Source organism: Vipera berus (assembly GCF_964194415.1).
Source record: "Vipera berus genome assembly, chromosome: 5".
NCBI lineage: Eukaryota > Metazoa > Chordata > Lepidosauria > Squamata > Viperidae > Vipera > Vipera berus.
Window position 1 is genome coordinate 56,845,016 of NC_138207.1, and position 15,238 is coordinate 56,860,253.

At 37.3% G+C, this 15,238-nt stretch overlaps 1 protein-coding gene across 1 annotated transcript in view; it reads left to right on the forward strand.

The window, feature by feature from the left end:
• CCDC172 (coiled-coil domain containing 172) overlaps positions 1 to 7,152 on the forward strand; it is a gene marked incomplete at both ends in the record, with an annotated part of 34,170 nt that extends 27,018 nt beyond the window's left edge. Inside the window, 2 exons of the mRNA XM_081329938.1 lie at positions 15 to 102; positions 7,018 to 7,152. Coding sequence (XP_081186064.1) covers positions 15 to 102; positions 7,018 to 7,152 — 223 coding nt within the window. The remainder of the gene's footprint in view (positions 1 to 14; positions 103 to 7,017) is intronic.
• Between the last annotated feature and the right edge of the window lie 8,086 nt (positions 7,153 to 15,238).

The window sequence follows — 15,238 nt, forward strand, 5'->3', positions numbered from 1 at the left end:
TAATATTGACACAGGCTTAAAAAGCAGTTGGAGAATTATAAAGACGATGAAATGGAAAATGCCTGTGAGGCTCTTCAAATGGAAATTGAATTTCTGCAGATGGTACACTCTTTTAACTTAACATGTATCATTATGGTGTGAGGTGGGGAAATAGATTCTATTATCTTGCACATAAAATACTTCTTTATAAATAGTGTACTATCAGGCAGGTAGATCTACTGGCCCTACAGACTGTTATCTGTATTTCCCATTATACACATGTCACTCCTTTTACTAGAAGCAGTATGTTGCTCAAAAGTAGTTTCTGGAAAGATAGGAAATCCATTTTCTTGCTTGTAGGTTATCCTTAGATATCAGATTGGTCTTTGTTTTCCATCTTGGGTAATTCTGTCTATTTGCTTTCAGTGCTCTCATACAATTCATTGTTCAGGATAGACATTCAACTCAGTCTGGAATATCTGAGCCCTTTAGTCCTTGTTAGTGTAACAACTTCAACATAAACATTTGTAAGACCATGAAAGAGCAATCTAAACAATGGGCAGACCACAATAAAAGTGGGAACATGAGGCAATTATATTCATAGCAATGCAATCTGATGTCATGATTAAGAGACCACAGCAGCTAAAATAACTGAAAACTCAGTTACAAAATAGCATAGGATTTCACATTTAAAGCAATGATGGCCAAATTACAGGATGGAGAAGTTGATTGTACAGTAACCTAGGCAATTTGTTTTTCTTCCACTTTTACTATTCCTTTCCCTTGTCTGCCTTAATCAATCAAGACTTTTAACCCTGTTCTCATTCAACCTATCTAGCCCATAGCAGCTTTAGTCTCTTTTTGACAGGCTTCTACACATACATTGACTTGCAACTGGTTTCTCAGAGACCATTTAAAGTTATGATGGAAAGCCCCCCCCCAAGGTACTTATGACCTCATTCCAAAGTTCTAATGGCCAGCCCCCTCCTCATGGTTACGGGACCGCATTCAGGGCACCTCACCACCAACCTGCCTTTTCAGCTGTTTGCGGCATCCATGATGACATGATCGTAATTTACAACCTTTTGTCAAAAATATTTATTCCCAGTTTTCACTAAAAAAGGTTCCATAGCAAACAATGAGTTTGCTTAATGACCATGGTGTTTGCGTAACAAATGTCACAAACAAGGTTGTAATATCAGGTGAGTCATGTGGGTGACCTGCTTTACGACCATCACAACTAATGGCCATAACAGGCAGGGTCTGTTATGGTTGTAAGTTGAGGTTCATCTGTACAATTCCTATAGACAGCAGCAGCCTCATCTCTTGTATACCTTTCAGTTGCAACAGGAACACTAGCTATAAGCAACTGTAATACACACAAAGAGAAACCCTTTATATACTGGTTGAGAATGCAGAGACAGATGGATAATAATAATAATAATAATAATAATAATAATAATAATAATAATAATAATAATAATAATAATAATAATAATAATAATAATAATAATAATAAGTTGGAAGGGACCTTGGAGGTCATCTAGTCCAACCCCCAGGTGCTTTGGAGAATAGCTTGGCTCCCTCTTCTTTGTGGCAGCCCCTGAGATATTACATGATACAGAAACGTTTTAAGTAACTCGATAAAGCTATTGGAGTGCATTGCTTGTTATATAAGTTTATTATATAACAGCTATTTATTTGATCACTAGAATATCTAGTTAATTAGTACAATTCTAATTGGTAGAAATCTCTTTCTTCCAAAACAAAATAATAGAACTCCCAACCTCCCTCTTCCCCTTCCAGCTGAAAACAGTTTCAGCTATTGGTTATTCATACAGACTTCTTTTATCTGCAAAATAAAAGAGATACCTGCAATCTACCTCATAGTTGTTCCAAATGATAGAGAGAACAAATTCCTCCATCATATTCAAACTGACAAAAGATAACTTGGTTTCCTTTAATGTGCTGCTCATGAAATCAAAACCTTCCATCAAATGCTAGAAGCAAGAAAGCTGTTATAAGAAAATGATTTGCAGATCCCAGACTATTTCCTTTGTCTCTTTCATAAATAATCTATCAGTAGTGATGGGGAGAAGGGCAAAGTCCTCCACCCCTTTCTGCTTACAATTCAACCTGTCAGCACTCTGCAGAATTTATTAGGGATTCGGGTTTATGTTAGTAAATATCAAGTAAAAATTAGTTTGTTGTTCAGTTTAAAGTAAGGAGCAAAGAACTTCAGACAACTAATGATTCCCACTCCATTGTTGTTGTTGTTTTTCCCCTTGCAGGAATTGTTACAAAAAAAGTCTTCAGCCAAATAAATATTTTGAACTGATTCAAATGTCAGAGGAGCAGCATATTGTGGTATTTGGAAAAATGCTCCTTTTATCATCCTTATCGGTTAAATTTATCATCCTCTGCTTTTCCTGCTAGTAGAGCAAGGAGTCTGCTTTTTCACTACACACATTGTATCTTCGCTTCTGGATATTTATTACCACAAATGTCTAACAACTGTAAACAAATCATTTTCTTCTCGCACAGTGGGATTTTTCCTTGGCGATGTTCCCATTCCCATATTCAACAGTAAAAACCTGTCTGCATTCTGTTTTTATCAGTTGTGGCAGAAGCATTAACAGTTTCACACAGAACATATACATTATCATTGTCATGTAGTACAGTTTTTAAAAAAGTTGGAAAATATAAATGAAGTTGATGCTTCTGGGACAGTATAACCTGCTATTTTTAATAAGTTTCTCCTGACATTTAAATGTTTTCTTTCTTTAAGGTTAAATAACTTGAGAAACTTTGAATTTCACAACATCTCCAATGTAATTTTGTTCCAGTTTTTACATATCTGTACTTCCATTGCTATATTACTTTATCATTTTTATTATGAAATTAATTGTTACATAAATAGCCAATATATATACTGATATATATTTCATGTGGGAGGGGCTAACCAATGCTCACAATTGGTACTTTAATTCATTTCACCAGCTTGAAATTTCCTTCTTTTTAAACTGTTTAGTATCGAAGTTCTCACATGTTAATTGTATATTTCTAATGTAATATAGAATTTATCAATTTGGCAACATACAAATAATTGTGATAATAAATAAATATGGCCAAGTTGTGTTATATTGTGTACAGATTATGCATTGCTATGAGCAATAACTATTAATGGTTATGCATGTTTTACGATGGTAACCTTATTCGTTTGGTCTGTAATGATGAGCAATTACAATTTTTAAAATATTCCTGAAGACAATTTGTTTTGGTAATTAAAGATAATATATGAATACGTCAAAATTACGGTATATAAAATTTTATATAAATTATATAAAAGTTGAATTATATAAAAGTTGAAAGTTGGCCCCTAACAGTTTAGATTATAGTTTGCATTGAACCAATTCAGTTTTGTTGTGTACCTCTGTTTAATGTTAGGGTAAATTTATAGTCTCAAAGATAAAAGATTAATCAATCATGCAAGGTTCATAAAACCAACCCTGATAATTCCATGGAAGTTCACACCTGTTCCATGTAGTCTAGTAACCTGTTCCCTACAAAGGCTGGAAAGACCACAAGCTGTTCACAAAAGAAATATTCCTTCTCAAAAAATATTTGGTCTTCCAAACATCTTAACAGTCTTTGTAAATACTTGTTTTAAATAATACTTTAGCAGCTTGTTTTCAATGCAAAAGATGGATATTTCATCATACATTAGTTTTTGATCAAAGGGCAGCCATCTTTATAGCCAGGCATACTAAAGGAATTCTGAAGACATGTTATGGCCATTCTCATAAAGTGCATAACATTGGGGGGGGGGAACTTATCTATTCACAAAATGGTAATGTAGTGTGTCAGTACCCATTCCCCAGAGAATAAAATATTTTGGGGAATATTAAAAAAGGCAGGATAGAATATTTCCCCTAAAGGAGAAAAATCCTAAGGAAGGTAGAAACAGCCCCAGTCTCCCCTTTCCTTAGGCAGAAGCCTGAGGAGGCCACTCTTTAGAAATGCAGATTTAGTAATCCATTCAGAAATACTGGGGCACAGTATTCATAAGCAAAACACTTTCAGCATCCACAACTGATGGAATTAAGAATGTACATTCCCTCACACAGCTCCAAGGACAGGACATGACCTTTATGACATAACAGGATTAACCCCCACCATTAGAATACCAAAAGGGCACACTCAAGCTGAGGTCAAAGTACATTGCACAGGAACAGGCACTTCAAATACAAAGCCCAAAGTGTTCTGTACCAGCCTACTACCGGCCCTGCAGAAAAGGCAGGGACAACCCCTTTACAAAAAGGCAAGAGGCTGGAACTAAGCCTGCCAAATTTATTGACACAAAACAGAGCAAACAGAGCAAAACAGAAACACGAACCATGAAACAGGAGCTATTCAAACGGTTGCCTTCAGCAAACCAGTCCTCCCACACATTCCCCTTTTAAACAGTTCAAGGCGTGGCTTCTCTCTGCCTCCTTCTGAGGTGCCCCATTGCCTTCCTCTGTTTACTCCTGATTGACTGCCTCCTGCGTCGGGCATCCTTGAACAGGGCCAGCTGTGGGTCATCTTCATCCATGCTGTCAGGCTCACACAGCTGGGTCTGCGTCGTAACCAGATGGGAGGGGCCTGGCTGAGGGCTCTGCGAAGCCTCAGGGCTGTCCTCTGCAGGCTCTCCAACACCCCCTCCTCCTCCTCTGAATCGTCCGACCCAACTGCCGAACCCACAGGCTGACCCTGAATCACAACACAAAGAAAGTATAAAAACCCACCTACTCTCAGCTCCTGTTGGTCAGGTCTCCCAGAACTGCATGCTGTTGCTGGTTCTGCTCATCAATAAACAGGAACCTTCTTTCTTAAACAGCCTCCATTTTTATTTCCAGTGTCTTAGCCTTCATTTTATTTACTCCCGGCTTGGAACTGGACCTGATTTTTCTTCAACAGTAGGCAAGTTCAAATAGGAAATATTAGTATATCAGCAAAAAAATAGGTTCCTTTAATTTCCTCTCTCCAGCTCACCAGAATACTCCAATTTAATTTCTTTCTTTCTTTTTCTTCTTCTGGGCTTGTGAGCATACTTTAATCTGCCCAAACTTTGTTTTATATAATACTTAAGTGGTTCATTTTAACACCAGGAAACCTACTCCAGATCATGCTGCCTTCTTTTAGAGCCTGCTAATTTCTTATCTTTTTTTTAAAAAAAGATCAGATCAAGCATAAAGTCTATTCGATGCCAAATGAGGTGTTTACAGCACCATTTTGTTTCTGTCTGTTTTATGACTTTGAAAGTCATAACTAAAGTGGTAAGAAATAAAACCCCAGTGTTATAAGCTTTGAAGTTATATGTACACTCTACCTTGCATATTTCATAGTGCAAGTGTAGTCTGTAGAAGATCTGAACCGGAAACTAGAGCAGGTATTAAAAGAATACCTGGTAAATCCATTTATCCTCTGAGCAATGTATTTATAGGAATAAAATAACAGTTACCCTATCCATTTTCATAATGTCTATATCCCAATTTTTTAATTTTTCATATAATACAATGTTCAAGCAAAATTTAATAGACTTTCAAAATCAGTATGTCCATGAATTTTATTTTTCAGACAAACAAAATTATGGTCCATATCAGTCATAGTGAACTGAAGAAATAAAACACCAGTGAAGAAGAATAGAATTATGGTCTCAAAAATATTTATGAGAGGCACTTAATTGATGCAAGTGTGTTGTATATGCAGATGCTGAAATTAGCACCATTATCTTACTCATACAGAAATCTCAGGCTTATTTAATCTATTTGTGCACAAAGCATGGGTATGTCTGCATGTGCAATTTTTAAATCAAAGATGAGTCATTCTTGAAATAACAAGAAGTGAAAGATGAATCTTATGTCATTTTAATTAGACTGCTACTGTACAGAACATTTCTAGATTTGAGTACATAGGATTATTAGCAATATACCACATATCCTGAATAAAGTTAAATGTTTATAAATGAAACAAAGTATATTTGTTTTTTTTTAAAAAAAGATTAAGAACATCAATAATCTAAACAGATGTTTTGACATGAAGAAAATATTAAAAAGGTAAGTGGTAAAGGAAAAATACTGTTTCTATTGTCAAATAAACAGTGAATGAAGATGGTCTCATTTTGGTCTTGTCTCCACTTTTTATTTATTTCTTTTTGGAATGATATAATTTATTGATTCCACTAGACACTAAATAAGTGGCTAGCTGTTTGGATGTGGAAGACGTTATAGATTAAACCAGATAACCTTCTAATACTTTCAGATTCAAATCTGCACTAATCTATTCCAAGTCAATCTTTAGATATCATCTGACTGTAGCTGATTTGAAATATTTCATGGCTTGGTTACATCAGGAGAGAGAGTTTTTTTAGCAGTGTTATAGAAAATTTGCTCACTATACTCCAGTTCTACTTATAATTTTCTTGTATTTATTAATGAGATGAACTTAGTTTTTACTGTTCTGAAGACATTATCATTTCTCTTTATAATCTTTAACTGACAAAAAGTTTGCTGTTTGCTTTTTGTACAATGTTGTTAAAGACGATGAAAGAAGCCTTACTTATCACTAATATAGACATAGTAGGCCTAGGCAACTAATTTGACGAGGTGTTTAAATTTTGAGTAAAACAAGCCCTCTAAATTTGCACCCCAGAGGTATAAAGCAGCCACTTGTAAGCCTAGCCAAGCTCAGATATATGTGATGGAAAGACAGAGATAGACAGGTAACAGACAACAGATAGGTTACTAGCATAAATAGAATAGAGAAAGCATTTGAAAATGTTTTTCAAAAATTTCTGTTTTTTTTAACCATATCTGCACATGAAGCTTTATTTTTCTTACATTAGTAACAGCATTACTTTTGTTTCTCTTCTGGGCTCACAGATTAGCCACATTTCTTACATCAGACAAATGCCCATCAGTTCACACATAGTTATGAAATGGTTTCTTTTGTGTACTGAATGTTAATTTTCATATAACCTCATCATATCACCCACAGTTTAAATGGGCTCCTATGCTTTTCAATGTTATCAGTGACTTGTGTTCAGAAGATGAGAGCATACTTATAAAGTCTGCATGTGATACAAAGCTGGGAGAGGTCACTAACAGTCTAAATGAAGAAGATAATGTCTAGACAGACTTGAGCAGTGGGAGGAAATGAATAGGAGACTATCAGGGACAAATGTAAAGTTTTGCATGTAAGAAAAGTGGTAAGGCATAAATACAGGAAGTCAGAGATCTGACTTGGGCCATATTACATGTGAGAGGAAATGTAGGTGTCTTTGACTGCAAGTTAGACATGAATCAAAAGGAGTCATAACTGTTAAAAGAACATATACTGTACTTCTTGTGGTGCATTAATAAGAACATTGTGTCCCGATCACCACTCTACTATGCTCTCCAGGTAGAGCATTGGGGAAGGGATCAAGGGGCCAAAGCAGTGTCATATATAAGGATTCGAGCTCTGCACCCCTTTCAAGGTAATCTTTATAAGAAACACAGCAGTGAATAGTAGTTCTGTCTTTATTACAAGGCTATATATTAGCAGACTCTTGCAAGAGTTTTACTTTCTGGAAAACTCCCTTCGGAAACTTCCCATACCTTCTGTACTGTGTGCTGAGATATCTTTTACATGTCAGTTGTCCAGTCTACAGCTGTTCCTCTTGTCTCCAAAGGCCATTCTCACACACTGTTGCATCCCTTTTCCATTCCACACATATACCAAAGGAGCAAAGGTTACAATGCACTCTTTTTATCATTTTGACAAAGGTATTGGATCCCGAGGATGTCTTTTGTGTCTACCTATAGGCAACATAGTTCAAATAGGATAATGTCACGTGGAGTTAGTTTACAGAAGACTTGCACAATGAGGAAAAGTCTAAAAACCAATGTATATGAGGAACATTTAAAAGATCTTTGTATATCTATCAATACAGAAAAGCTGCCAGACATGATAACAGTCATGTGCCATGGGGGTGGGGGATGGGTGGCTCTATAAATTTGATGTGTAAATAAACAACAGTCTTCAACTCTCTGAAGGTTTGTCATGCAAAAAGCAGAGTGAATATATTGTCTATTGCTCAAAGGGCAAAACTAGAATCAGTGCATTAAAACTTCTAGAATAGGGGTGTCAAACTGCCGGCCCACGGGCCAGATGTGTCATGTGGAAGCCGTGCACACCCCATTGCCGGCAATGGCAAAACCGTCCCAATATATTGCGCAATGTTACGTGATGTCGCGAGTTTGACTTGTCTGTTCTAGAATAAAACTTTAAACTACACATTAGAAGGGACTGCCCTGATTTAGAAGCTTTCAGTAAATGGATCAGACAACTGTATGAAATGGATAGTTTCTGGCAAAAGAAAGTAAACGTTGGAAAAAGTCTGAATCGGGCAGCATCAAAATCAAATAAATAGAATAAAATAACCATTAAGGGAGATAAAACCAGTTCAGTTCTAGGAAAGTGAAAAATATGAAAAAGAAACTCATAATATAAATCCACCCTGATTCTGTTTATAGTATCAGATAGGGCAGAGAGGAATTTTTCAAAATTCCCTCTGAGATAGACTAATAACTCGAGAATTGTAACCTAATTTGTGGGAATTATCCCAATTGAAGAACAGCAATTCAAAATAATATACAAGATCTATAGGATCACTTATAGAATTGAAAAATTCCTATGAAGATTTTCATTTACCTGAATTGGCCCATTCAATGCATTCTTACTGGGACACCTCAAATCCTCCTTAATGTGCAGAGCAGTATCACTTTTTCATATTACAAGCAAAGACTGTTGCACATAAAAAACCCTCAGATATGGCAGAGGGAGAACAATGATAGTTTCCCAGTTACAAAATTGGTAGAAAATATACCGTAGTTTGCTCCCAACATTTGGATAGTATACTGTTTATAAGTTCTTGTGTATTTATAGAAGTAAACAATTACACACATATTTTTCTTGAAACAGCTAACAGTTTCCCCCAATTTTTTTATCCACTTAAATTTTACTTCATAGTAACTAATATTTTATTTAATAACTATCAAGATGAAAGCAGCAAAATCCTAATTATTTGCTTTCATAAACTATGAAATCATATCCAGGCAACCATGGCAGGTTTTTGCAGTCAGGGCATAGGTAGAACCACCCTGAAAAACCTGCCATCATAATTGCCATACAAAAATCAAAGGTTATAAAAGAAATCAAAGTGAATTTAACCTCTGCATAAGGTCAGAAATATTTAAATATGTCCGCTTCTCAGAGAGACAGAGAGAGAGAGAGAGAGAGAGAGAGAGAGAGAGAGAGAGAGAGAGAGAGAGAGAGAGAGAGAAAAAAGAATGATTCTGCGCCATCTGGTGGTTAGAACTATTATAATAGTAAAAAGAAGATTAGTACGATCCTTTGCTATTCTGGTCCCAAGAGCTGAGCCAATATTTTTCTGTAAATTCTCTATTTACTGGTAATATCTGTTAAAATGGAAGAATTTTTGTTTACAGTCTTACACCCTGATAGTTGTTAGTTACTGAACATTCTTCATTCGCAACCCAATATTCCTATAGATGCTACTTACATGTTTCTAAAATGTGAATTCTAGTAATATTTAGAATTCCGTAAAATTATTCTGTCTGTAAAGAACAGGTACAATGCCTTATGGTGCCAACTACACTGTGAATTCACTATTTCATCAGCAACAATTCGAAATTTATATAGGACAGGTTGAATACCACAAATAAATATTTCGGTGTATTCATGTTACTGATGAAATTCCATTTTTATGTGATTTTCGGGAACATTCATTCTGTTAAGAAGCAGCAAAAAATAAAAAGTTTCCATCTGATCTGCAGAGCACTTAGCTATTTACCTGACACTTTGTACTTCAGTCCATTCAAGGTGGAATTTTCTCCACTGAACCTCCCCTAATTCAGATGTGGAAAGTGACAGAAAAAATATAAAGGAATAAAGATATTTTTCTCATTATTATTATATGCTCTCAGCTACTTTTCTTCACAACCAGTGGCAAATTTGCATGACCAATAACCAGCCAAGACAGTGAAGGTCTTTTTTTTTTCATTTATTGCAATAAGCGGGGAGAAGCTATCATAGCTTGGTTCTGTCCAAAGGTTCAACTCAAACTATTCCCTTCTTTATACACCACTGTCCCAGCTGCCACATCCCTCCTCGTTGCCCAGTGGCTGAAGTACTATGAGGTTATACTCTTTTCCAGTGCTTTTTTTGTAAAAGAAAAAGGTGCCGGAACTCACACATGTCATACAACCCACTTTGCCTACCCTACAAGGTTCCATCCAAAAAAGGTGCCGGAACTCCGTTCTGAGCGTTCTATGAGAAAAAAAGCCCTGCTCTTTTCTGACTGCCTCCTACATGTTTCCTGAAACCCTCCCTAGAGCTACTACATTACCTAACACGTGCATTATAATTAGCAGATTATATACAGTATGCAAGGTGTGTCAATATTTTAAGCATGCGCTTTGCTTACTATTGTGACCCACTTCTTAGAAAAACCACCTTTTTTGTGGGGGGGAATATCAGGTATTTGCCACAATTTATATACCCGTCTCCTGTGGCTAAAGCTAGCAATTTCCTCTTGCAGCTATTTGGCAGCTCAAATGTTTCCATTCCTCACTCTGAAGCCCCTTCTGGTGATTATGCTATGGGTTCTTGGAATTGTAAGTACTTCTGTGGTCACGCTAGTTATTTCCTCTTGCAGCTTGGTACTTTCTGAAGACCCTTCACCCATATTCTCTATCATTATCAACCCCAAATTGCTAAAATTATGAAGAACAGTTTCTAACCTTCAGCCTCTTCTAGCGATGATTCATAGGCCTTCTGTAGAATTCTATATTCTACCCAAGAGAACAGACAACAAAAAACTACAGAAGCATAACTCTTCAGATAACTCTTCCATCTATAACAGACTTTCTCCCATTAAACTTGAAAAGATTACTAATGAAGTTTCTGAATGCCTTTGGTGTAGAGGCACTGAAGCTACAACTTGTTTCAGAAGTAAAAAGTCTTTTAAAAAGTAGGACAACAAGAGTTTGATGATAAATGGGAAAACAAACTCTCCCTAGAGAAATGAAAGGAAGTCAAAGCTTCATTGTTTACATAATTCACTTTAAGAATCCACTTATCCATGAAGTCCTCTCAGCAGCACAAAATAGGCAAAGACGTAACAAAGCATGAGACAGAATTCCAGAGCAGACAGACTACAACGACAAACACAAATATAAATTTTAAACTAGAAAACACCCTGAATAACAAACAAAAATGCAATTGTTGCATTCAAAGGCTGTACATAAACAGGAATGTTTATATCCTGAATGGAATGGAACAATGCCTATAACTTGTAATTGACAAGATCTAGGCTATAGTACGTTGGCTTGCAAGATACTTAGCCTGATTCTGGTTTGCATGCAATACTGTCCACGTGCTTGGGGTAAAACCCATGTGGCATGTTGGCTCAAATATGCCAGAACTGTCCAATACTCTCTTTATTGTACACAAAAAATGCTATATGTAGCATGAGTATGACTAACATTTGAAACATATTCTACATTTTTTTTACCTTAGTAAAAAGCATTATGTCAAAGCTTCAATTGACCAAACCATGGTGAGTGGCAGAGGGTCCATCTTGTAACACTGTAGCATATAGAAGATTGTGATTATTAAGAAGTGTAAATGGCAAAAAGAATTAAAGGGAAAAAATAAAAATAGATATAAGTGTGCCAATGGCATACGAAGGCCAAGGAGAAAGCTGTAATGGATTTTAATAAAGATAGATCTTATGGAGTTGATGAATACAGGTAGGGAAGTAAAGGTATGCAGGTATAATTATGGATGAAATTGCTAAAACATATATTTGTCAGTAAAAGTTAGTGTCACCTAGGATATGAATTTAATAGGAATTTAATATCCATAGGCTGGGGATGGTTTCATGATACTTCCAGGGAAAGATGGTAATTCAATGAATTTGGACGGGAAGTTGTACATCACTTAGAATTAATACAATCTAAAGGGAGGAAAAATCCTTCTAGGAGGCGTGAATGAATGGAAATGAAACAAGCATATAAAAAAAGTATTTGCTATTCATGGACCCTACACACAAAAAAGAATGAGATAGTCCTGCTTTCATTTTGCTTTGTTTCATGTTTTTGAACATGTGGTTTAAGCCTAAACTGTTCTAGCAAAGAAAGGATCTCTCAGTCTAAAAGCCCAATTTTATCTATTTATTACACACATTTAAGATAATTTGTGAAGGATATAATATACCTAATGTGAGGTAAATAACTCCACCTTAGGGAGAAAATGGCTTGTAAGACCTAGAAAGAAGTAGAGGAAATAAGAGTGAAAGTAGAATATGTTCAAACAGAATATTTCCAAAACTGTAAGTCCCATATGGGAAAAAATTATAAGATAGATTAGTCTCCAAAAATAAAAAATGGTGCAAGGAATGTGGAACGGTCATAGAAATATGTGGGGTTATATTAATGGGAAGTATGAAAAAGGATGCTTATGGTATAATCGCATGAAGAAGGTTGTAGATAAGAAAAATGCATGTAAGAGAATGAATGCTAGAAAGAATAAGGGTGAAATAAATGTTGTATAAATAGAATAGAATAGAATAACAGAATTGGAAGGGACCTTGTAGGTCATCTAGTCCAGGGCTTTTCAACCAGTGGTACGGGTACCACCTGTGGTACATTGCCACCTGGCAGGTGGTACGTAACCATCCTAGAAAGGTGGTAGCGGGGGAGGGGAATGAGCTGAACCGGTGGCAGCACCGCACAAGCCTGAGCGAGAGACGGCTGGAGCTGCAGGGCTGTCAGGGCTCAGTGGAAGCACCAGGATCAGCGCCAGGCTCCAGCTGGATTTTGGCGCTGATCCTGGCACATCTGCTGAGCCCAGAATAAGCACCAATCAGCTGGAATGTTGCAGCATCTCCAGGTTCTTGTGATTTACATTCAGATGCTTGGCAACTGATTCATATTTATGACAGTCACAGTGTCCCAGGGTCATGTGAAGTGACCAAAACCTGCTGCAAACTGCTCCCCACCCAGCAGATGGGGAGAATAAAAACCAAACACCCTCCACCCCACCCCCGCTGTTAATTCTCAACGGAAATGATCACAACAATGAAAACCTCGGACAGTAGGAAGAGTGCCGCCGGGCGGGCAGGCAGGTGTCCTGCTCGGCTGTGGCTTGGGGGCACTTTTTTCAGTGCCATTGTAACTTCAAACAGTCACTAAGTGAACTGTTGTAAGTCGAGGACTACCTGTACTTCATCACTTTTTTCCTTTTTTTTTTTTGGTCAAGTTTTTGACACCTTGCTAGGCGACTGGTGATACTCGGATGTTGCCATATCCTCAAAGTGGTACAATGGGTGAAAAGGTTGAAAAGCCCTGATCTAGTCCAACCCTGCACCCAAGCAGGATATAATGCAGGGGTGTCAAACTGCCAGCCCACGGGCCAGATGCATCATACTGAAACCACACCCATTCCAGGTTTTGCCCAGGTTCGCCTGATATGCCAGTTGCGGTCCTACCTGGACTGAGATGGCCTGCGCACAGTCACTCATGCTCTCGTGACCTCTCGATTGGACTACTGCAATGCTCTCTACATGGGGCTGCCCTTGAGGACCACTCGGAGGCTCCAGCTGGTGCAGAATGCAGCCGCGCAGGTTGTGATGGGGGTTTCCCGATACTCCCATGTAACACCTCTACTCCGCGAGCTGAATTGGCTTCCGGTTGCCCTCCGGGTGAGATTCAAGGTGCTGGTGATGACCTATAAAGCCCTTAATGGCTTGGGTCCGGGATATCTGAGGGAACACCTGCTGCCGGCATCAAGCTCCCTTCGTCCTGTGCGCTCCCACAGGGAGGGTCTTCTCAGGGTACTGCCGGTAAAAGATTGCCGGCGGACAATACCCAGGGGGAGGGCCTTCTCTGTGGGTGCGCCGGCCCTTTGGAACCAGCTGCCTGTAGAGCTTAGGACTGCCCCTGACCTTCACTCATTCCGCCGGGACCTGAAGACCTGGCTCTTCGAGCTTTCTGGCCTGGACTGAGAGTATTAACTGGGGTTTTAATTGTATTTTAATTGTAATTGGGGTTTTTAGTTCAAGGTTAGTGTAATCATTTTAATTGTTTTAAATTTTTGTAACTTGTTGTATTGTTTTTAAAAAACCTTGTGAACTGCCCTGAGTCCTACGGGAGAAGGGCAGTATATAAGTCTAATAAAATAAAATAAATAAAATTCCATTGCCGGCAATGGCAAAAAAGTCACGATACGTCATGACACGTCACGTGACATTGCAAGTCTGACACCCTTGATATAATGCATTTCTCCCTTCCATTCAATTGTATCCCTGCAGTTTTCTTAGCAACGTTTTTCAGCAGTGGTTTGCTACTGCTCCTTCCTAGGCCTGAGAAAAAATGACTGGCCCAAAGCAATCAACTGGTTTCAAGGCAGAATTGGAACTCACACTCTCCCAGTTTCTACCCTGAAGCCTTAAACACTAAAGCAGATTGGCTCTATAATACTCATAGAATAGAAAAAAAAATAGTTGCAGAGTTAGAGAATCTAGTCAAAAAGTGAAAAGAGCACTGACAATTAAAAGAGGCAGAATAATTTTGATGGAAATATTTGGAAAGTATGTGAGAACTAAATAAGGGGCTTTCTAACAAAGGGAGTGGAATTAAAAATGAAAGTAATAAAATGATTTCAGATAAACCTGAAGAAAGGATATTTGAAAAGTGAATTTTACAGATATGAGTAGAAATGATAGTGATACCAAAGAGATATAGAAACTTGGTAAGGTCAGTATTCAATAATAAGTTATAAAAAGAAAGTCCTAAATAGTGTGAACATTGAAAAATGAAAAATTAGACGTGTAGATAGTGCAGCAGGAGAAATTTTAAAACACGGAGTGTTTTTTGTGTGTGTTTGTGTGATTCATATAACACACACAGCTGAAGACTGCATCTGTGCCTGATAATCAGATGAATTCTGTTGTTAATCCTCTACATACAGACAAAGCAAGAAACAATGAATGGAAAAATTACTAAGTGGCAAGTTTGTTTGGTATGGTATTACCTGAAAGATGTTTGGAAGAATTATGATTCTTCCAAATTCAAATGGGTTCACAAACTTTTAAGCACTACTGTATATCTACTTATTCAGATACAGATCTGATTAAACATTAAAATAAATA